Source organism: Acanthopagrus latus, chromosome 19, assembly GCF_904848185.1.
Source record: "Acanthopagrus latus isolate v.2019 chromosome 19, fAcaLat1.1, whole genome shotgun sequence".
In the NCBI taxonomy this organism is placed as follows: Eukaryota; Metazoa; Chordata; class Actinopteri; order Spariformes; family Sparidae; genus Acanthopagrus; species Acanthopagrus latus.
In genome coordinates this window covers 9,219,296-9,243,876 of record NC_051057.1, presented here as the reverse complement: position 1 = coordinate 9,243,876, position 24,581 = coordinate 9,219,296, and the positions used below count along the sequence as shown (strand labels likewise).

At 42.9% G+C, this 24,581-nt stretch overlaps 2 protein-coding genes across 2 annotated transcripts in view; one reads left to right on the top strand and one right to left on the bottom strand.

Moving 5' to 3' along the window:
- Positions 1–133: 133 nt before the first annotated feature.
- On the bottom strand, positions 134–15,858 carry zmp:0000000991 (mucin-12). The gene is made up of 5 exons (XM_037079670.1): positions 15,602–15,858; positions 10,965–11,077; positions 10,692–10,857; positions 7,776–7,821; positions 134–7,172 (listed from the first exon to the last, which is right to left on the bottom strand). The coding sequence occupies exons 1-5, from the start codon at positions 15,706–15,708 to the stop codon at positions 1,854–1,856; spliced, it is 5,751 nt and encodes a 1,916-aa protein (XP_036935565.1). The 5' UTR covers positions 15,709–15,858; the 3' UTR covers positions 134–1,853.
- A 1,596-nt stretch (positions 15,859–17,454) lies between these two features.
- The window catches only part of LOC119008841 (receptor activity-modifying protein 3-like), a 30,913-nt gene continuing 23,786 nt past the window's right edge, over positions 17,455–24,581 (top strand). Inside the window, exon 1 of the mRNA XM_037079521.1 lies at positions 17,455–17,830. Coding sequence (XP_036935416.1) covers positions 17,779–17,830 — 52 coding nt within the window. The 5' untranslated portion in view covers positions 17,455–17,778. The remainder of the gene's footprint in view (positions 17,831–24,581) is intronic.

The window sequence follows — 24,581 nt, the reverse complement described above, 5'->3', positions numbered from 1 at the left end:
GAAAGCTGATACTGCTGTCGTGTGCACGTTTAACCTAAACGCTGCAGAGCCTGTAAGCTTAACAGACTTTATACGATGTGATGCAGAGTGACTTAAAAAATGTTTTAAAGAATGTGAAGGTGAAAGTAAAACGTTAATTACTGAATGCAAGTTTATTTATAGGCTTATACAATCCAAGTACATTCCAAGACCAAACAAACAGCCTATGTTGAGCCTGAAATATTGCTGCCTGTGGTCCAGTCCAGGACAAAATACAAGCTACATCCTGTCAGTCTCCTTTCTCTGCCCCCCATAGACTCAGCTTTGTGCCTTTTCCAAGTCTTTACCAAGAGAAACTAGGGCTCTGGGTGAGGCCACTGGCTGGAGAGGTGTTGCACCGTTGCCATGTCACCAGAGCTGTGCTGTTGTTATGATGACATAAGATGGAAAAACAGATCCAAAATCACTGCTCCGAAGGCTGTGACACATGATGTGAACAGCCATGCCTTTCCCTGATGATGCCATGGCTAATAATACGAAGCAGATTGTACTGTGTCAGTGTGACTGTCTCTCCGGTGAAAATCATACCAAGAAGAGAAAGTAATGACACGAAGTACACACACATGCAATAACATAACAACTCAATCCACCCAGTCTAATGGACGTTTTATCTAGCCATCACCATAACAGTTTATGTGCTGCCACAGCCAAGAACAAAGGGGAACGCCCATCTGAATAATGTGAAACTGTTAAAACTGCCCCACCCATGGCAGACACCATTTAAAGTATATAGCACCCAGCACAGCATTGTGATTAATAGCATGCCCCGCAGACTTGAATGTAGCCCTGGGCACTGAATCTGATGTTTGTCATGCCAATACTCCATGTACCTTTTCACTTATTTTGGCATGCGGGATGGGAAAATGGTGAGAATTCAAGCTGGTTAAAGCTGGTCATTGAGCAGCAGGAAGAGAGTCTCCAACTTATAAAGTAAAAACACAAATTTAACACAAACATAAATCCAAAAACAGGACTTCCTGTTGGAAATATTACATTTATTTATAAAACATATATTAAGACTTTGAAATTTGTCAGTGTGCAAATAAGGGCAAGCACTGTATAAAGTACTCTTATAATATCTGATAACAAATGTTATTTCTTGACATATAGTGTGATCATATTTAATCGCAGAATTTAAAAAAACCTCTTCAACAAAACTTTTTACACTCTGCCCGTTTAAAAATATGTGTCAAAGAAAATAGATTTGATCTGCTCTATACTTAAAACATTTACCATGATTAATTTCAATCTTCAAACAACAGAAGAAAAACAGATGAAATATATGATACCACATTAATCCACATTACCTCGGCACTTACTAAGAAGCAGGATGAAATGGAAACCTAAAGATAAGCCTTATGTCAAAACTCACCTTACACAGTAGCTGGATGATTAAAACCACTAAGCAGATGTACATTTCTACAATTGTGCCATGCAACTGTTCGAACTGTAAAAGTTAAACAAGTCTCAAACAATATTTAACATCCTTAGATTAGAAATCATATTTACTTCACTGTACATACACACATCTTTAAACCTATCCCGATAATATCATGCTTGCTCATTTGGTGTCTTTTTTGACAGGAAAGCAACCACCACTTTAGAAAAGCAAATCATGCAGGTAACACAATGTCCTTGTCCTCATGTCCGCACTGTGGCAATGAGAGAGTAAACATAAAAAACAAAAAGTATAAGAGCCAGGAAGAGGTCACTTTACATTACATGTAAGCCCATCTGTCTTCTTGTAGGTGTTTAGTTCTCACGTCCCTCTCCTCTTTGTGGATAATGGAGGATTTCAAGAAATTATTCTGATTTCACAATTCTGTCTCTTTTTCTTCTCCTTCAGCTGTTTCTAAGTAATATTCATCATCTGTTGTTGTGTCTGAGCCACTGTCTGAAGACTCCTCAAAAGTGCTAAGGCTGGATACATAACCTCTGGAGGGCAAACGTCCTCTAGAGGACTGGCTGTCCGCTGACTGTTGTGCTCCTGATGAGCCTAGATAGGTAGGGGAGGACAGGCTGGGAGGTTGGGACATTCGCCTGGATGATGGTGACAGAGGAGGTGTTGGAGGAGGGGTCGGGGGGCCTTCTGTATCCCATGCAAAGTGACAAATGTTCATGTTTGGGCTCCAAAGGCGTGCTGGCTTTGAGGTTGTGGTATTTACAGGTGGAGAAGCAGAGACCCCAGAGCTCCAATTTGACAAGCACCTCGTCAGCGATCGAGGAAGAGATCTCGATCTCATTTTACCAGGGTCACTGGGGAAATATGAAATTCGACCGTCCTTACTGGGCTGGCAATCATATTGTGTGGCCCAATCAGAAGTAACAGACCAGTGATCTAGATCCGTGCTCGTGCCTCCACAAGTCAAGCCAGACTGAGAGAGGTCACCCACACTCATGAACCTGGATCCAGTGGAGATGCGACCAGGCCCTGATGGTCGACTTGACGAAACCGAACTCACAGAAAATGACCTCCCAGGCTCAATACCGTACTTTAAGTCTGCATAGGAGGATGCCAAGCGTTCCTTGTCATGTCCTAGACTTTGACTTGGAGGACCAGTGGACGCCCGGCTTCTTCTTGAACCCCCCAGGCTTATCCCCTCTGCTGGCTCACATGGTGAGGAGGTCTCTCTGCGACGCTGTAGCTTTGGACTGTAGAAGACACTGTCATCTGTATTATCAGGTGAAGGAAATGAGACAGGGGAAAGAGAGGAGAAGGGTGAGAAGGGGCTCCTGGGGCTGGATGCAGACTTCCCCGACTGAGTAGCACAAGCAGAAGAGAGATTAGAGCTCCTTCCAGGACTGGGGTCTCTACAAGACAGGAACTGGTTTGCTGGTTGATAATCTGTCCTCTTGTCTTTGAAAAAGTCAAACTGGTCAGTTGTTGGGCTGTGGATTGTCAAATGAGGTTTGATTTTACTTTCAGACTTGTGATCTGCACAGGTATGTTGCTCGTCTTGGTCAGTTTCTGTAGTTGATCTCTCTGACCAAATGTAAAACTTATCTCCAGTCATTGTGCTCCCGGAAGCAGAGGGCGATGTGAGAGTGTATCTGTTTTGTGCCCAACTATTTGTAACATCAGTTATCTTTTCACTGTCCTTCAGCACCACCCCTTTCTCCTGCTCTCGCTTCTCTGGAGTTTTGGAATTGTCATCAGTGGCATCACTGACATTGCTGATGTCACTCGATCCGCTTACAGAAGGTGTCTGAGAGGCTCGCTTCCACTTCCATGGGAACGACAAGTCATCATCAGTCCGCCTAGTGCTGAATGTTTGTCTCAGTTTGTTAAGGACCTGGTCCATTTTGTTATTAGTCTTACTGGCCCTGTCTGACTCTGATCTTGATAGATTGGTGTTTGGTGTGCTGACACTTTTCTTCAGTACAAATCGGCTTCTCTTCGGGCTTTGTTCATTGTTGCTCTCCATTGAAAAAAATCTGCTTTTACCGAGTACATTCTCCTTCATTCTTCTGTTGGAGCATTCACCATCAGGGGTCTGACTCCCTGTTGAGCTGCTTCCACTGGATCCTGAAGGACTATGTGGTTTACCTGCTACTTCTTTACTCTGCACCCTGTGTGACTGCTGGCTTAAATTTGTCTCCATAGAAATTGGTGTGTTTGCAATATGTTGCAAAGGTGTGGTGTCCTTTGGGGCAGCTGTAGCTGTATCTACTTTAGATTTAGATTTCAGCCTGTAAACCAGGGTCTCAGTAACACACGCCCTATCACCTGGCAGAGACTGTGAGCTGATATTAACTCTGTTGTTGACAAGTAATATCTGGTCATTGTGGTGATCTTGGCTGTTGCTGCACAGATTATTGTTGAGTTGATCAGTTTCTGAAACGCCGCACTTTAAGCTTTCTCTGGTGGCAGTTTTGGTTTGGGATGGCAACGATAGGGGCCTTGGCAGATTGATGGGTGACAGAGGGGGTTTGGACATAAGTAAGGTGTTGACCGCAACAGAGTCAGTATGTGTGGAAAGATGTGGGGTACAATTCAACGGTGAGCGTTGTTGGAAGAGGGGTGATCTGGGGGTTACCGTCTTAGTTTCTCCCTGTGATGACCTGGAAGACATGAGGGTGGAATAAGGTGGGGAGCTATATCGAAGCTTATAACCACTTGAAAAGTCTGGAGGGAGGGAGAAAGGAGCAGAGGCACGGCACTGAACGGTGCCAGACTCCACGGATGGCATCCTCTCCTGTCTGCGTGTGTCCCTTCCTCCACGGTCAGAGATCATAAAGTCACTAGGTCTTTGCTTAGATCTCTCACGCTCTCTGGATACTAAATCAGCAGAGTCAGATGATAAGGATCGATACTGCCCTCCTTTCACCCCCTGTATGCTGGAGGTCTTAGGAGTAGTAGAGCAAAGAGGAGATGTGCCTGTGGTTGTACTGTTTGATCTTAGAAAGGAAAAGATGGATGGTGCTCTCATGCTTTGTGAGGACCCGGAAGGAGATGGGGAGCTTGTTGGGACATAAGATGACTCTGGCCTCTCAACTTTGATGGGCTCTGAATGCTGCAGATCCACCGAGTCCTCCCAAGTCACTCGTCTCACCCTCTTTGCCTCCCCATTGGGGCGCAGTTTCTTTGTGCCTCCCTCTTGGCTGCTTGAAAATGTCCTCCCTTCCGTATGGTTGGATCTGTCTGAGTAGTTGGGGCTGGTAATGATTGGAGTGGATGGGGGGGTTAAGAGAGACGTGGTGGGAGAAGATGAGAGGGCAGGAGTGAGAGGAGGAGTAAGAAGGGATTGGCTGGGGACAGTAGTGGCTGCAGGATGGCTGCCAGGTGTAGATGAGTAGATGGTGGAAGCAGTAGACTGTACAGGACCGTAGTTTGTTTTAGACAAATCACTGATTGTGGGAATCAGGCTGGGCACAGTTTTAGGATGAAAAGGCTTTGGAACTGATGCATAGGTTCTTTCAAAGCCAAGAGGTGTGACATTACCTGATTTGGTGAATTTGGGTGTTTGGGAAGAAGAGCCGGTGTATGACAAAGCATGAATATTGCTCTGTGAAACAACTGGATTAGAGTAAAAGGATGAGCTAGTTTTAGTGTTTCCAGTTAGGGGGAGACCAGAAGCAGTTTTAGAGGTAAGAGCTTGACTAGTGAGAGTGGTGTCAGCAAGAGAAAGAGATGGTTTGGTAAACCTTTGAGGGTTCCTGGTGTGAGGAGATGCGGGGGTGGTGTTGGTATTGGATGTACAATGATTGTTTTTGTATTTGCTGCTGCTCTCAGTGGGTGTTTCTGGGCTTTGGGGATTTAGTAAAGTAGGTGGTAATTCAGTTACATTCGCTGTTAATGCACTATTACTTGCGTCATGCTTGGTGAGATCTTCTGTGTGACTCAGTATTGTTTGTGCTGTAGCTCTGTTAATTTTAGAATCGGACAGAACATCAGGCAAACTGTGAGGCTTTTGTGGTTCCCTGATATTTAAATTGGAGCCATGATGCTGTTTGACAAGCCTGTCTGATTCATGGTCACGTGAGTCCTCAGCATTTCTTTGTTTGAGGTTGTGAGTTCCGCCCTGTGTCTTCGTACAAAGGTTCATGTTACCTTTGTAAACTGACTCTGTTGTGTTGTTGTTGTCTCTGTTATTGGGAATTGAACTGCTAAATATTTTGTTGTCAACTGGACTTGGAGAAGTCAAGTCATATTTATCACTACAGGGTGAAACAACAGGCGTGTTTGGCTTGTCTTTGATGTAAGTTGCTTCATTGAGCTTTAGGGGGGAACCAGATTCCTGGGTAACTTGTTTCCACCAGGAAGTGGATGTCAGGGTGGTCCTTCTAGGGAGAGAGTGTGTTTTTTGGAGGGGAGGGAGGTCATGTGTGGTATGTTTGGTTGAGGAGACTGAGCTCTCTGCGAATAAATCTTTACTTATGTCTGAGCCCCTGCAACTTTGTTGCATCTCTGATGGTCCACCACTTAGAAATGCCTGTTTGGAACATGAAAGACTGGACTGGATCCTATATGTTGTTTGAGGTTGGTGGGTAAATGGTGCATCTTGTGCATCTTTGTTTGTAGGTGATGCTGGAAAGAACCGTGATTCTAATGTGGTCCTTCTTCGATTGGATGATGATGGGGAGAGGGTGGACCCAGTTTCAGTAGTCTTATAAGAATAAGACGATGGGGAGAGGAGGGACTTTGACCTCTCCTGTACGTTATTGTTGTTAACGCTTTGAGAAAGGTATGATGTGAATACTTTTCCATCTCGATCAGTTGGCGAACTGCTCAGAGGCGAGGGGTTTATCTGAGAAAGTGTGGAGGCTGCATTAGAGTTCTTGCCATTGGAGTTAACTCTTCTCAAAGACAGAAGTAGACTGCTGGTTGTTGGTTTTGAATTTAGGGATGACAGTTCACCTTGATGACCTGTTTGTGGATTCCTCCTTTGTTCATTTGAGACAGGGGAGAAGGGAGACACAGGGGATTCGTTTGTGGCTACAGGGTTTAAAGCACCTGCATCTCTATTCCTACTCCCCATCCTTCCAGTGTTTACATCCAAAGAGACAGTCTGAATCATTCTCCTCTTGGGTTCATAGTCCAAACTTGCAGGACCACTATTAGTTGACCAGCCCACTGTATTGCTCCTGATACCTGGAAATGGCAACCTTGATTGGGATGATGATCTTTCTGTCAACAGCCGGTCCATAGTCCCCTGAAAGCGTTCCTGTGTACGGTTTTCCATAGTGTTGGTCACATCTTGTAAATTCCCCTGGGCTTCTAAACTGCTAGTTCCGTCAAACCTTTTGGTCCTTCTTAGTCGGCCACTCAAATGAGGGGCAAGAACTGTCACCACAGTGGAAGACAGCATGGTTCTAGGCGGATTAGATAGTTCCACAGGATCAGTTTGTTTCTCAAGCTTTGTATGTTCTTTTATATCTTCCTCTAACCCAACTGATCTAGTGCAAGTCCTTGGTTGTGACCCACAATCAAGTGTGGGCAAGCCATTACACTCATATGGTCGAACTTCCCCATTTGAGAAGCAGTGAGTTATACTCAAGTCCTGGGAAATCCCCAGTTCATTGCAAACAGCTGTGATAATCTCTTCTTTCTTCTTGGCTGGGATCCTTTCATATAATGTAGAGTCACCGACTACCTCTATAGAGATGTCTGTTGGTGATCTTTGTCCATTAACCTGTAAAGAGAAGAGGAATTATTGCACTGACCAGATATCAACCTTTTTTTTTTGCTTTACCAAACTAGAATATTCATTATAAATTAACTGTTAAATTATTTTTGCGCAAACAATTCACATGAGCACACAACATTCCACATTATATTTCTTTACAGTTACCACTTAGATATGTCTAGCTGTATCATTAAAGCCTAACTCTTTTCATATGTCAACTTGATCTGAACATATCTATGCAAATTAGTGGCACACTAATGTAAAATGCTTTCTGCAATTTACTGTATGCAACAGTGGCCCATCTCATATTCAATTTGTGTGCTTGAAGACACCAGAGCTTTGCTTAAGTGTCTGTTCCCATGGTGTAGCTATTTAAGAGATTCAGGCCCTGACAAACAGGTTATTTTGACAGACATAAACGATTTCCAAGGACACACACACAAAAGCACACACACCCTGTCTTTTCTAACTCTTAAAATGATAACCAGACTCATGTTTTCAAGAGTACACAATGTCACTTATTATGTTGTGATGAAGAATATCAGAGGCTATGAACTTGTCACTTGACAACATTCATTAGTAATGATCAAGATTGTGGCCAATTCTTACCTGACAGCTGCTGATCTCAGTCTCAGCCCTCTGTGTTTCAGTTAAACTGGTAAAACAGGAGACAGAAGTCATGAAACCCATTAGGAATACTATCTGCGATTAGACTTGTCACCTACTGCAACTGTAGATTGTACATAATGTACAGTTTGCACAAAACATTAGGTATCCTCTAAATATGAGCTATGAGAGCAACACTGACTAAAGTTAGACCAATATATCACATATTTTCTTACATACTGGGCAGCTGTTGGATTTCCTTTAAAGAAGTAAGTAACTAAATAAATAAACAAATAAATATGACTTCATTATTGTTTTTGCTGGATGTAATATGCACATCAAAAATGAATGTAGTATGGAATAAACATGACACAGTATTTAATAATCTAGGTGACTTGAGTTCTGAGTTTATCATGTAAGCTGCACTCTTCTATGTGTTTACAGTAAATATACTTAGTGATGTATATATGCATACATATGTAATAGACATGTAATAGACACTTTTTTGAAACTCATACAATAATGAACTGTGAAATGTTTGATACTGAGATAGGTGACTGACTAGACTTCATAAACACTAGGAACAGCTAGCTAAGAACAGTACGTAAATGATAATCAGGCGGTGAAAATAAACCGCTTTTTCTTTTTTTAAAAAAAAAAAAAACAACTTAATTTTGATCACCTATGGTTTTCTGTGCTCTATTGTAATGTTTTTGTGAAACACGGAAGGATCACATGGAGACCATTTTGCCACAGCAATGCTGCTCAGCAGGATGGTCAGCATTCCTTTCCTCCACTCTCTCTCTCTCTCTTTACTTAACAGTTTTCCCACTGTCACAGGTGCACTAAAGTTACACCTTTTCACGAAATTATGACAGCACTTGCATGGTATTTTCAGGTGCATGGCGGCACATGGACCACACATGATCACACACACTCAGTTCATGTCTATATAAGGACATGGGTGGCATGAAAGAATGCAGGTGGCTAGCTGGCAGGAAAAAAACGGGCGTGTTCTCCCTTGAGCCTATAAAGCCAGTTATATCACTGACCTGTAGTCACAAGGCCAATGTGATCTTTAGCACTGCATCACATGTATCCCAGTATGCTTCAGGAAAATAGTCGGCATATACTTCGTTTTCCATTATACACAATTTCTAAAGCAATTATGCAACCAAATAAGCAACAATTCTGACCTACTAGGACTCTAATTTTTTCCTTGTACTGCTGACTGCAGGGAGTACTGTCAGGCAAAGAAACAGCCTGCAGGTAAATTATCTGTGATACGTTGGGTAAAGACTATAAAGCTTGGCTGCTGAAAGGGCGTTAAGGACTTATTATCTTCCAGTACCGGCTATCAGGGCAAGAAGTGTGACATAGAAATGCAGACCAATACAAACATACCACCAACTCGTGAAAAGACAAACACATACATCACAATCATGTCCAACCTACTTTTAGGGGTTACGTAATAATCTGCACTTGCTTGTTTATACAAGGGGCCGACCGCTCCAGTGAGTGTGTCACAGGCTAAAGTATGCAGACAGGGTTCAGTGGCTCAGTTACTGTTTGACTAAATGTTGGAGATGACTTGTGATTTCAGCATCTCTGACAATGATAGGACCAGAAGTGCGAGATGTACCTATTCCAGACCACAGAAACCGCTCCTAGGATGTTGGCTTGTACAACCTCCAAATCATGATGAAACACCTTGTTGCTTGGAAATTGAGGGAATGGTTAAGACCTGTTTTAAGATAACAAACAGGGGTGGAAAACTCTAGGCAAACCATGATTGGGTGGGTTCAGCAGCTGGGTACCTCATCTTCCTGTCCTCATTTTGTTGTGAATCCTATTTTTTCAACACATCAGATGTAACTGCTTTTTTGTGGGAATAAAAAGGGCCAAGTTTGCCTTCAGCATTTAAATATAAATTACAAAGTCAACATGTAGGTTGTCAAACTACAAAGATTTTTCAAATCACTGATGTGAGGATATTTACAATCTTTCTGATTTATGATTATCCAAACAATGGAATTACGTCACGATAAACTTGAGCTCATGCTACTTACGACCATTTATCGTGATCTGCAGTAAAATCTTTTATTGCCCCATCCCTAGTCGAGAACTTTTACATTTCCGATTAATGACATTTCTCAAGATACAATCTTCCAAGAAAGAATAGCGAAGCGTCTAAAAAGCTATTTTTCCCCCACCTGTAGTAACAAGCAACTAATAAATCTTCCTGTAAAATGAAGCTCTAGCCAAAGTTTAGACACAAGGACTACTCTTTCCCATGCTCAGTCATTAATTTCAGTCTCATATTGTCCCTTTCATTCACAATTCTCACTTATGCTCACTCTTACTGGCTTGTTATTATTTGGGGCCGTCAATTAATTTCAGCTGCTAACATCAGCTGGACATATCTATCCAATAGCACAGCGACATGCTTTCACTGTTAGCCTATCACCTTGCTGCTGTCTTTTTACAATATAATAGCATAACAGATATTAAGTGATAATATGATTGTCCCCCACCTCCCCATCACTTCCCAGTCTTCGCAGATTCACCAGCTTCATTGTGTCATTAGATCAAATTTTTCTACTCAGGTCCCAACATTTAGACTTGATTGCTGTGTACTCTTGGGTTTCAGTGGCACACAAGAGGTTATTTTGAATGCATATATCGCAGAAAACATTGTCATGGACCAGGTGCTTCTCACCCTGGTCTGAAATATTTAATGGCCTAAGGACCCTGATGAATGTTTGAAGTATTTATCTACACCCATGGCTTAACTGAAGAGTGAAGTCATGTTATTCCTAGAACTGTGACTCACGAGGTAATCATTTATTGAGTCTGTCTTCATGGTCAGTGCTCAATTTAATTAACATTTGTCACAGGGTATATCTATTCCTTGATTACCTGTATAGACAGGGGTCTAAATTCTTCTTGATTCCTAGCTCTGGGTTGTCAGGGTCTAGCCTCCTGGAGAATCTGACGGAGAGGCAGGAGGTGAATCTGGGTCCAGCTGGCTTCTGGGTCTGGACCTGTGAATCACCACAACGTGCAGCTTCTTCCCGTGTTAGTGCTGTAATAGATTCAGAATAGGGGATTATGTTCTGCTCACTGCTGTAAATTCAAACATTTGACAGACATAATGTGTGCATCCTGTGCATGTGATCTTTTGTGTGTTACCTTTGTGAGTTTCTTCTTCTTGTCTGACGGCTGATGGGTGACACTGCTGTCCACTTGTGGTTCCATCACAATGGTTCCTGAAGTTTTCACTGACTGTTTCATTTTGAAGTTCTCTGAAAAAAAAGAGCAAAAAAGTTACTGTTACTAAAACTATTTAAGACTTTTTCTAAAGCATAGGATTTTTTAATAGTGGTTCCAGTTCATATCCTGCAGGTGACTGTGACTTCTTGCTGAGGGACAGTTCAACACAAGGATTTTCAGTGGACATTCTCAGTAGCTGTGCACATGTGCTTACACTGTAACCATTTAATCAACAGACATTAATCAAGCTTAAATATTAAGCATCCCATTTATGGTGCAGCTTAAAATTTGTGAATATTTTCTTGGCTCATTGTTTTGTTTTTTTTAAAGTGTCTGTATATTATTGATTCAGCCTAAGATAACATGTTGTGTTTCAACCAACAGTCCAAGATCAAAAGACATTCTGTTTACTGTCACAAGTCCTTTTTGCACGGCTCTAGTTTTACCAGGAGACCTCTTGTAATTTAGAAAGTACCACCCAATGACTGTGTTTGTGTGGTTCATTTTTCAGAAGACAAGCATATGTTACAGCCATCAAATAACTGAGATTTAATTTGCCTACTTTCAGCATGTGTTACAAGCCTAAACACAACTATGCTTCTTTTTTTAATGAAGTATTACATGCCTTGTGGCTGTACTTGAATATGTTCCTAACGTTCTGTGTCATCACCCTTAAATGCCAATATAGCCATCCTCATAGCACAGCTGTTGATTATGAGCTGTGATCAAATGTCTTTGTTCAGTTGTCTGACAAAAAATGGTGGATATTAGCACAGGAACATTTTTTTGGCAAAATATGGGGGGAAATACGTGGCAGAATTTTTTACTTGACAAATGACAGACATAGCAGATTTGCATGGGATTAGGGTCACACACTAATCTGCAATTACATTACGAGAGGTTCCCAGGTAAGGCTAGTCGTGGGCGAATAGAGCTATACAGCCTCACATTTGTACATATACAAAAACAATATTTGGTGTTTTTTGCTTGAAATATGACAGTTTGAATGATAAGCTGACGATTTACATACACCACTCTTCCTTTCTCGTGATCAGATTTGTGTAAAATGTAATTAGTGCTGAGGGTTCACAGAGGGAAGCTCAACCGGTCATGCTTCCCTCATCTTATCAGCAGGGCAGTGCTGGACTGATAATCTGTGGTTATATAACAATTTTCGACTCTGCTCACTCCACACTTTCTCTCTTACAACCAGAGCACAGAGCTAACACACCCACTCACACAGTCACTAAAGCATGCATATGCACATTTACTGCTGCAACCCAACGCTGAACCCACGCTAGTGTTCCAACTGCCGAGCACGACTATCACACCACAACACAGATGAGGCAGTTATCTAAAAATGGATGTACGTGTCAAATCAACCTTTGTACGTTAAACATAACAAATTCAACTACAGCAATTATCAGTCACAGGACATTCCGGGATCCTCTCTCTCTCTCTTATCCAGTTTATAAGTGGATGGAAATTGCTACCTAGGATCCATAGTCTTTGTGTAAACTGCAGTGCTTTGTGTGATCAAAGAGTGAAGCCCTTTGGTTTGTCTCCCTTGACCTTCCTTAATACCATTGAACGTCTCCACCTATCCCTATCCACCCTTGCCTTCAGGGACGACTCATGGGCCCCATTAGAGCTTAATATCTGTTAAGCTTGTGAAAAAGCCTGACGTGACATGACATGAGAGAGACGCAGAGAAAAATGAGCAGGGAGGATTGGCGGGAGGGAGAGCTTCAACAGCCAGCTCCGTGCCAAAGCCAACACGCCTTCCATATCGATGGTACTGAGTGTTTTTTAAGCTTACCTCTCCTGCAGGCAACAGAAAGAAGCAGACCACATCACAGCAATATCAGTGCTATGATTGACAATAAGGCAGAAGTTTAACTATAATCGGTGAATCTCTGGATTACTGAGTTGATTATTTTCATAATTGATGGTTTAGTCCATGTTGTGTCAGAAAATGTCCATCATAATTCTCGAGAACCAAAGTTGACATATTCAGTTTGTTTATGTTGTCCAATCGACAGTCCTAAACCCAAAGACTTCAGACTCAGCTTGCTGTCCTGTATGGCAACGAAAAGAATCAACTCCTGACATTTGTAAGAGCTGGAACCGGCAAATACTTTTGGCTTGAACCATTCATCGATTTTCAAAATTGTTGCCATTTACTTTCCTGTTGTTTCAACCTTGGATCATCTCAGAGAAACCACATTGCCTGTAGCAGATCAGCAGCTGCAGCTTTGAATGAATACAAGTTAGTGTTGCATGATCTGCCCAATATGTGGAATTTTCTGTAATTGGCTATTTATCTGTATCTGTGAAATTGTAGTCAACGAATAAAGACATCATGATGAAACCAGATGCAGCATTTACAAACTCGGATTCAGCAGGTGGTTGTTTGCAGCTTGAAAGCTGGTTTGTGATCCACCGAGAAACAAGAAGAAGAGGGTCATATCAATTACTCAGCTAATCAGTTAATTAATGAATTAATCTTTGCTCACTCCATTTTGGCCTTCTTCCATTTCACATGTGCATAAACACGGGTAATTATCAGTTATCAGTATCAACTGAGAAAAATCCATGACGAATTCATAGTGAAAATAATCTTTCCAGGGAGCTCCTTGTCAGTGAAACAGAAAGTCTGGCAGTCCAAGTATTCCCATCTGGGAATTACCAGATTAGTTGATAGTTAATTATGATACGCAAAAAAAAAAAAAAAAAGAAGACAAACACGTTCTAGTTCAAACTGCTCAAATGTCAGGATTTTCTGTTTTTCTCAGTTTTATCTTTTTAACTTGTCTGTTTGATTTTCCAGATCACGAGTCAGTTAAGCAGAGGATTTAAAAATGTCTCTGTTTGCTAGCTTTATATAAACAAAACAAGTGCTTGACAAAATAAATAACAGATTATTTGACAAAGACAGTAACTGTTGGGTGCAACTTGACTTTTTCAAATGCATTAGGGTAAAAGGACACCCTTATTCTCTGTGGATTTAATTCAGTGTTTTTTAAGGTTATAGTTATATCCCATCTTAAGAGTAAAATCCCCCAAATTAATCTCCGGCATTAGTGACCTTCTAATCCGGTGCTGACAAAATGAAACAACCTGTAACCACCAGTCAGGGCTGCTGAAGCCATGTACCACACATCAGCTATCAGCACTGTGTGAACCGTCTCTCAGTTTGTTTTCATGCTTTGCGAGCTGATGACTAATTGTTATCCTCTGAGAGGCTATTTGGGCTGCACCATTATGTGCAGTGTGTGTCTCATACAAGCATGTCGGTGTATTCTTCACTTGAGGTCAGCCTTGCTGTGGGTGTGTGCCCGCTCTATCTGCCAGCTAACACTTACATAAGCACTAAGATCCAGCCTGAACCAAAGTGTGGGTGTGTACTCGACACAAGCAATGTTCAAAACCACTGCAAATTATTTACACCCTAAACTTCTTGAGACTCATCCAAGGAGATCATAATGACTTTGTACTGACTAGATGAGCAGTAACAAAAAGTTGGCAGGACAAAGTAAGACCTGCCCTGTTTGCTGCCGCACCTTCAGCGTCTGTCAGGCTTCCAGCAGAGCTGTTTACCTTTGAGCCTATAGATGGGCATACAGTAGATAGGTTTAGAGGGAATTTGCAGAAGGATGTGCAGATAAATAACAGTGACAAGGCCCTGGATGTGCACAGGCAGCTACATTGTACATCTATGGCAGGATCTTTGTGATAATGCAAGCCTGGTTGGCGTGTTTGGGCTCGCCTGCTAAGCCACTAAAGCTGAACTGCTCCATAATACTTCAACCAAATGATGCTGGTTTGCAGTTAGGCCTATGTGGATTACTGAATACATCCATACAAATCTAGTCTTGGGTGGCACGTAAGGTGCACAACCAGACAAATAATGGAGTACAGCGTTCAGTCCAAAAACCTGCTTACATATTTCCTACATCCAGCCACTGCAAGTTTAGCCAGATACGTCACGCTTTATGTGTGAGAAGAAGAGCGTGTCCCACCAAACCTCAGTCAAAAATCTGGCAACTTTCGTACACCAACACCGAGGAGCACAAGAATCGTGAGCAGCCACTTTTGATCAACAGCACAGCTGCATGTACACAAAGTAGCGCACAAAAAACACCCTGTTGTGGAAAAACATTCGACTTTTCTTCACAAGTTATTCCCGCATCCGGCTGTCAAACACAGTAACGTGTGGGCAGTTCCGAGCTGAGAACCGGGTATAAAATGTCACACCGCTGGAACAGTTTAGCGCCGAAGTCACTCGAACCAAGCCTTGTACCGTGAGACGGCTTCGTTCGGCGGTGAGAGTCGCTCAGTTTGTCCGGACACGCGTGTCAACGTTAAACATGCAGATTTAAACACGGAGTTCGGTTGGGGTTCAAAGAAAAGCGCTCGAGCCCCCGCTCTCAAGTCTCCAGCGCGCTAAAACAGAGTCACAAAAAGTGCTCGGCGACGCGAAACGGGCTGAAAAGAAGCGCAGCGCATACAAAAGAAATGATAAAATCTCTGCTTAAAAGGCAATGTGGACGTACCTTGCGGCTGTACACCGTGCTGCTCGTGCTGTCCCGTACTGAGGCGTAGCTGTCTCTCCTCCTACAACAACTCTGAGCTCCGACTCTCCTGCGTCACTTGTTGACATCCTATTTTAACCGGTTCGGTCAGCATTCCAAATGTGGAGAGGAATTCACAGCGAGCACGCCAAGTGTCCACCCGGTGCCACTCACCACCACCACCACCATTATCACCATCATCATCATCATCAACAGTGTGGAGGTCAAAGTTCAACACCTGGCAGACAGACAGACGATTACTGGCGGCTGCGTCCCTTTCCTGAAAAGTGCCCCCTTCGGCCACTTCCTGCTCAGACCGGAGGCACTGTTCAGATCAAGTACTGATGCAAGTGCAAATATCACACTGTGCTACAAGTTACATTACTGCATTTAAAAATGATGCATGAGTGAAAAAAAACAAAAACAAAATGTCGCCCAATTAATATGAAATACTTAAACTATTCAAAGTAACAGTAAAATGTCCTCTCTGGCTGTTATAGGCTTATATTATATGATTGCAAGAAAGCAACATCCTCACAGTCGGCTGGTTGAACTACTTCGTATTGAACTGCAACTTTCATTAATCTACTTATTACTTTCTCCGTTAATTTACTGGCTGTTTGGATTGTGAAAAATCTAAAAACAAAACAAACAAACAAACAAACAAAAAAAACAGATAGTGAGAAATGCTGTCACATTTACCCAGAAGCAGTGATGGAAGTAACTGATTACATCTTCTCAAATTACTGTAAATAGGTCATTTTTTGGGGGGTACTTGTACTTTAATGAGTATTTTCATGTCTGTATCATGACTCATAGCCTACTTACTGTAAGCATGCATCACGCAATGTAATCTACTCAGTACAATTGGAATTCATCTTATCTGCAATTTTGCAGCCACTAAGTAATCTGATCGTGATACACAGACAACAAAACGAAACTTGGTTGAGCGGTTTGACCGTGACCACTGAGCAGAATAATGCAGGAGCAGAGAGCAATTTAGACTGAAGATTAAGAAAACAAAAACGATGATCATTTTCATGCATTGGCTCATCATCAAACACTTTGATCAGCTGCAAAGACTCTAAGTTTGCTAAATTATAGCCAGAAATTAGGCATTAATCAGGCACATTAGGCATTAAAATCAATCATACGACAATCATCTTTAAAAAAACAAAAAAACAAAATAAAAAACTCAAATATGACCTCTGGTGCTTCAAGATTATTTAGAACAACTGATTCCAACCATTCCTCATCCCTCAAGACCCCCAAATTAGTAGTGCATAGACTTTATTATGATGGCTTCCGTGCTGTGGGCCATTGAAAGGCAGTCTCGACTAAATGTCTGATCGAGGTGCCATTTCACCAGCCACCAGCAGAGGTCAGTGTTGCTGCATAGAAAAAAAAAAAAGGTTCGTCTGACTGACAGCTGTACAGGGACGCAGCCTGAGAGATTAAACGTTAGGTGATCGTAATCACTTATCAATCATATTAGAGTTATGACGTGTTATTTTCGACTACAGCATGGTTTGATAAAAATTGTTGCTTGACACGACAGCTCCATTAAATGTAATTGTGTGTGTGTGTGTGTTCAGATGTCTGTTATGATAAAAAAAAAAAAAAGAACTGTGCCTTGTGACCATTTTATTGGCGCTTTTGCTGGATTCCTAATGGTTCTGTGCGTAAAGCTCTGTGTGTTATCTCACATTTAAATGGAAATGAACGGGAGAATGAGAGGGATTAAGTGCACGCAGTAACTCAGTAGACCTCCTCCCTCCTCCCCTCTTCTCCTCCTCCTCCTCCTCCCACGGAGGATGCAGGACAGCGGGACTGGTCCTGAGCTCTGACTCCTCACAGGAGAAGTGGTCGCGACCATCCCGAGTCACACATCACGCTCTGGGATCCGATTTTCTTCTCGCTTCTTCTTCCTCGTTTTTTTTTTCTCCCTACCTCTCTCCTTCCAAATCCTGTCGACCCATGTCAGCATGATGGGAGTCGGACCTGCACATTTGGGATAATTCTTTTTTAATTTATTTTATTTTTTTCATTTATTTTTATTTTTATTTTTTTTTGTCAATGATGGTCCGCTACAAATGTCCATTCCCACGGAGCTGTAGCTGAGGTTTCATTCAGAGTGATCCCTGGATTCCCACAGCGTGATGGATACAAATGAGTTCGCGGTGCTGAAACTTTTTGTTGTTGGGATTTTAGGTGAGTGCGGCTTCATTACACCATCTCTTCCATTTGCATATGTGAGCGACTGAAACCATCCCCCCCCACATAACTCACCCGAACACTGATGGATGGTGTTATTACAGGCAGAAATGTCACAGCGCATGAAAGCCCTGCTGTGTGCGTTTTCTTTGGCTCCACTTTGTCCACCAGTCCCATTTCTAATATTCTAACAGTTAATGGAATCCAGTGTGTTGCTGTGGCTGCACATGCCTCCGGACCGGCCATCACATTATTTCTCCCTGAGCGCTGCCTGTCAGGTTGCAGAGTGCACGTAATTAGTATTGCTAAGCAGTATCAGGAACATCAACCCCATCTCTCGGGGCGTGCTGTGAGAGGAGGACATAACAGTGATGTGCCGTGGCATCACGCCCCAGTGGACAGACCTGACCTATATCGTGGCCAATGGGACTTTGTGGATCTGGCTCATTAACTGGTGGCACAGGGATGAAATCATGTATGAAATGATGTTAACATGTGAGTCCTCTCGCTGAAGCATGCGCAGGACTTGTTGTTGGGACTCAGATGTTTTTGCGCTTGCTGCTCTGTCCTGCTCGGCGCTGGAGGGATGCTGGATTGAGAAGAGCCAGAAAGCATGACCTGCTGTAGAGAAGCCAGGAGTGTGGCAGCAGTTAGGATCAGCAGAGTAGAAGCAGCGCTGTGGCTCGGTGATGACGAGGAGTTCAGATTCTGAGCTGGTTTGCAGCACAGAGTCTTTCCAGGAGCCGGTGAAGCTCAGAGGGAGCAGCTGTTGAGCTGATATTTAGTCCAACACTGGTTTAAATGACCCGCTCCCATGTGGACTCATGAGCCAGGCGATCCAGGATTTAAAAAAACTCGGACTCTTATCTGTGGTGACTGTAGAGAACAGTTGAGGCTCCGGAGGGTTAAACCTGGATAAACTACGTAAGCAACGATCCAACCGACTTTTGGAAGTTCTTTGGCTTTTTTAAAGAGCTAAGCGTGTAGTAGGGCTGCAACTAGATCGATGGGTCTGTAAACTTTGAAAAATATTCCAATAGAGCCCAAAGGGACATCTTCAGATTGCTTCTCCTGTCCAAACAATGGTCCAAACCCCAAAGACTCTTCATCTGATATCCTAAATGTGAAAGAAAAGCATCAAATTTTTACATTTGAGAAGCCGGAACCAGCGAATGTCTTGAAAAATGTCTGAAACCGGTGATACAGGGCTTTATCTTCAAGCCCCGTGGTTCAGAGAGACCTCCAATCCAGACTGTTTTCACCCATTGTGACTACAGAGGACTGTTGTTATCAGCGTCTCAGGAGGGTGAAACCTGAAGTGGGATATATGACTGAAGCGTGGAGCCGACACATTTTAGGAAGCCCTTTGCCTCTTTAAAGAATATAATATGAAAAAAAAAAAGTAATATGAGTGCCTGCTCATGCTGTTTAGTACAAATGCTCTTTAAAGGGGCACTATGTCGTTTCATTAATCGATTTTCATGCTTAAACAGACAAGATTATTTTTTCCTCATGTGCTTCTGTTTACAGTGTGTTACCGCTTAGCATATTTACACAGTAGGCGTTTGATTTTGGCCGCTGCCCACCCTTCAGCTTCAGTTTTGGCACCCCCTGGTTTAGTCCACAAAATTTCCCACAGTCTTCAAATTGCTAATTTCTGTCCAACCAGTGGACCAAAACCCCAAGTCTCTTCATTTACTGTCACCAATGACGAAGAAAAGCGACGAATGCTTACATTTAAGAAGCTGGAACCAGGAAATGTTTGATGTTCTAGCTTGAAAAAAGACAAAACAATTTTCAGATCAGCTAATCCATTAATTGACTGAATCCAAAGATTGCAGCTCAAGCGTATGGGGACAAGAAGACGTGGTTTTTGTGTCCTGCCAAGACCTCCAGCTTGGACTCCGCTGGATCCCTGCCACGTAACAGCTGTGGCCCCACAGCGCTGTAAGGCCAAGCAGAGAACTAGCTCAGATGAAGCTTCTCTGGCTTGAAGCGTGTCTTTCAAAATGCCGATTCCAACGTAGTGTAAAGTGGCATAGAAAAAAAAAAAGAATTATGTGTGATGAAGCCGACTTTCATCTGTGTTTTCGAGTGTCCAAAAATGACAAATGGTGCGATTTCACAGCAGCTGCTGCTATCAAAGCAATGGGAGGTTATATTCCCATGCTGTCAAGAGTAGCAGTAGTTTCCTGGGATAGCTCTTGTCTAGACTAAAAGAGTTTTCCCATCAAGATCCCCCGCTGGGAAGGAGGGAGATGGATTCCATTGTGTTCCAAGAAAACCAGAGCGTAACTCGTGGACTCAGACTGAGTCATTCTGATGGTTGCTCTCGGTCTGAGGCCGGAGCGGTGGATGCAGCAGAAAAGCAGAGTGCAAGGTCCCCATCTGCATCGAGTGATTCCCACTGACTGTGGAGCATCTGCTTCCCCCAATAAACAGCTATTCATACTCTCTCACAGCGAGGGAAAATGCCTTGGGGTGCTTCTCTTCCACTGCCATCTGACAAAAACATTGTTGTGAAGAAAATGTTTTTTGAAAGTACTATTCATAGACCGGCGAGAGGGGATTTCAGTGTGTTGAGGTCATTTCAGCGCATGTGTCTGACGTCCATATGTTTCCTTACATGTGGATGTTGTTATACACAGTGTTTTTTTTTTTTTTTTTTTTTTTTTTTTATCACCTGCACATTCTGGGCCTGAAAATGCTTTCATGTTTAGTCATTTAAGGGCAAATTGTTTCTTAAGTGAAGAAATGTGACGCCTGGTTGCCATGAGAAAATGTTGTCGTCTGTACCATAATGATATTTCTCCAATAAATGTTAGATCACACACGTTTACGACCTGTCCTATCAGGAGGTGGACAGATGGTGATGGTGGTGCTGTCACTGGTGAGAGGGCTGCCAGTAATATATTAATACAGTGATTGTTGGTTAAGTTTTCAACTAGGGAGAGACAATCTGATGGTTCTTGACTGAGATCGATCTCGGAGGCATCCATTAATGCGGTATTTAATGTCCCCTAATTGTGTTTCCGGACTTCACAGAACCATATTAACTATCAGGTCCACGCTTTGTTACCAAACCAACAGAGTGACGGAGCTAACAGTGGCTTCGCTGACTGGTCGGATGACCTCAGGTGGATCTTCCTTTAGGCGACGTATCGTAAATAATGCAACGTGAGATTCAGCACGCAAATTGACAACTAGAAGCTCATGCCCATCTTTAATGCAAAAGTGTGCTTTAATGGTGAAAATCGAGAGATGAAAAGGACATTTTGGACATCATGTTTCAGCTGTAGAAGTTACATGGACTGAGAGGAAGGATGTTCAGAAAGTCTCCCATCCTACCTTGCACGAAAACTTCAACAAAAGCACCTTGTGAGGCCTCTGGTGTTTGCATGAATAGCTGACTATCATGAGATTATCCAGGACATAATCTATTCTACCACACTCGGCCTGCTGACCTGAAACGTGGATGACACCTCCCTGCCTTTGAGAGGGAATATTTGCCATTACAACCGGTGCAAAACCTGTAAGCCTATAGATGTACAGTTAAAACATTGTGCTGATTCACAGACGTTGTCACATTTGAACTTCCTCCATAGTTCGACTGCAGTGCAAGCATGTTAAGAGCGTTATTAATCTTTCAGCTGCCTGTTAAAGATTCATGCACCAGGAGGGGCTTGAACTTTGTTCTCCACACTCATCCTGCTGATATCACAGTCTAATGCCGAGGTCAGGCTGACTGCATGAAGCAGAGGGTGTTTTTTCTGACTGAGCGCCATGTGGTCAGCAGATTGCAGAGGCCTTCTACGCTTTAAAGATGGACCTATCATCTGTTTGGTCTAGTGCACCCAGTGAAAAGTTTGGATGGGAAAAACAGTGTAAAACACACGGCAAATATTAGTGTTAGTCAATTAACCGATTAGCTGACAATAAATTCATTCATTCAACAGATCTCTGTTGGACAATACTTAGACGTGAGAGTTAGACTTGGCCCCCACAGACAAGAAAGTTTGGACACCTCTGATCTAAACCATCAGTTGATCACTCAATTAAATAATCGGCAAATGAGTCGACAATCCAAACTCTAGTTATTAGCAGCGCTGTGGCAAACCGTCCAAACGAGAATGTCTTTTAATAAGTGATAGACCGAGGAAGCAGCGAGAGCACAACCTCATTATCTGGTCTCTTTCCTGGCACTGTCTACTGGAAGAAGAAGCACGAGGGCAAAGGTGCAGCCAAATGGTCATTAGCTGTCTCTTTATATCAGAGTATGAGAGAGCTGACAGAGAGGTGGTTTTCTGTCAGATTTCCAGTCGCAGGAAAGAAAAGGCTGTAACGAGCACCATTAAAACTGGAGTATTGGATGTGTTACTCAAAACAGACGACTGAAATTAATGACAGGTAATAGACTGAAATGAGTTAATGATAACAGGAGAGGGCCGCGCATAATCACATGCAATTTTACTGACGCGCGAGACGAAGGTAATTTCTTTAACTGAGATTACATTGAGTTCAAATGACAACAGCAGACATGATGCAATGAGTGGAAGCCGTCAGACGACCTGAATGAGGGAATACTCCACTCTTCCCTTTCTGTCTCAGTTTACCAGCCTGTTGGGCAGCAAGCTGCTGCTCCCTGTGGGAGTCAGCTGTTGGTCAATACTCTGAAGCTCAGATTGACATTTCATTAACACCTAGACCCTGACTCATGTTCAAGTGCTCTGAGGAGAGCAATTTGTTAACATTTCCTCACCACAGAAGAAGTCCGCAGCAGTTCTTAAAGAAGGCATTTAGTGTCTGCAGAAATGCTTTACTAAGGAACCGTGTGAACAAAAAGGTTTGTTTTGTGGCTATGTGGAATCATCAGTCTGATAACGGGGGACTCATCAGATTGTACACATCGATGTGTGCCTCAGGTGGCGTCGGTTGTTGGTGATGGAGTTTTGTAGTCGTCTCTGCTCGACGCCACACTAGCGGATACAAGAATAACACACACAAAGATCGGACCAAGCAGTCGGCAGTTGAGTTGCGCTGTGGGCAGTTGTGGGCACCAGATTTTCATGAGGAGGAGTCCAGAGAGGAAAACGGACACTGTCTGTCAGTTTTGATCCTTCATGTCTGAAACTGTGCATTGTGAGTCCAACAATTTTACAGCCCTCTTTTAATCTTTAAGGTTTACATTTTCTTTCTCTTGCTTTTATTTTTGGTCATTAGTGGCTAAATGAATTGTACCAATTTCATGTGTCAGCATAGTTAGGCCTACTTAAAGCCACTGGGAGGATGCGGTTGCATTATATCTCTTAGGGTTAGGGTCCTCGTTATTTCCATAGTCCCGTAGTAAGCCTATATAATTAGGTTATAATTAAGTTGTGTAAGGAATTACAATTTGATAGATTACAGTTACTCATTACGTAACACTCTGTTACTTTAACAGTTCGCTAGCTGTCTTAGAGAGAGTCTGGACAGTTCGGTCCCTTAGTGTTCTGGTCTGGTACGTGCTATCTTGGAGCTATGCTGTGAGCTCGTGCTAACCTCATCTCCCCCCCTGATAACCCGACATTCCAGGATGGTTTTGGGTTTCAAGGCTTCACTGTGATGACAGCACATCTGGAGGGCTGAACACTGAGGCTAACGTTACGCTAGCTGTCTATGTTGGGTAAACACCTCTAAAACTTTAGGCTGGCGACGGGATGAACTTTGTCTTTACCGTTGGGGGTGTGTGTGTGTGTGGTGGGCTTTAAGTGGCGGCTCTGACAGAGCTGTGCAGAGTAATGGAAATGAACTAATGGCTCTTTGCTGCTGATAGATTTATAGTTTTTACATAGAGCAGTATGCAATAAGAAGGCCTAATTGAGTCCATTTTCCAAATTGCCAATACTTTTATGGTTTGTGTGTTTTAGCGCCAACTGGCTCCATACGAAACACAGCTGCACAAGTCAGACAGAGTGTTTATTCAAGCAGAAGCCGGATTAGAGTCACAATTAGATTTTTATTCGTTTTTAATTAACACACTAGACAGCAGAGAGAAAGTCACTTCTTGCTGAAGCTCTCCCTGGTATTGGACCCTAACGAAGATGTCAGTGAAGGTTTTAGTTTCGTTAATGACCTCAAAACACCCCAGTCTGTACTCACAGTGTCCGACTTGGTGTGGCAATCTGAATTTATCTCGGCCTGTCCTCCTCCCTGCCTCCTCTGCTGTCTTTTCTCTCTTGCCCTTTTGTCTCTCAGACAGGATGATGAACAGCTCATTGGCACTGTCCTGACTGGCTCCGAGGCAGAGGTCCTTGGCATGGCTGGTCGGACCGCTGACAGAAATAAGGCCTTTTTGCTCAGTTTCTTTACATGCAGGAAACTGGTCATGTTAGATAGCTGCTTAATGGATTTTGACAAAAACAGGGAGGTTGATAGACGTCACCTCGAAGCAACTGCGTTTTCTAAATTGCACCGATTAATGGGGGTAATAGGTGTGGAGGGATGTGACCTTCCCTGTATACATATTCGTGTTCTGATCAGATGTCAGTGCGTCTGTCTATCCATCAGCGGTATCGGAGTGATAATGCATTCCTCTGCTGTGCTCTGGCTTTTATCACACAGATTGTGGCGGGGGAGAGTGATTCATGCCCAGGAACAAGTTGACACCTTTATTACCGATCAGCCGTGTGGAGGTCTGCGTTACTATTGTGCATGAAGTGTTTACTGGTGCTGTGTCTCAAGTTTGGCCACTGAAAGGGGCACTATGTTG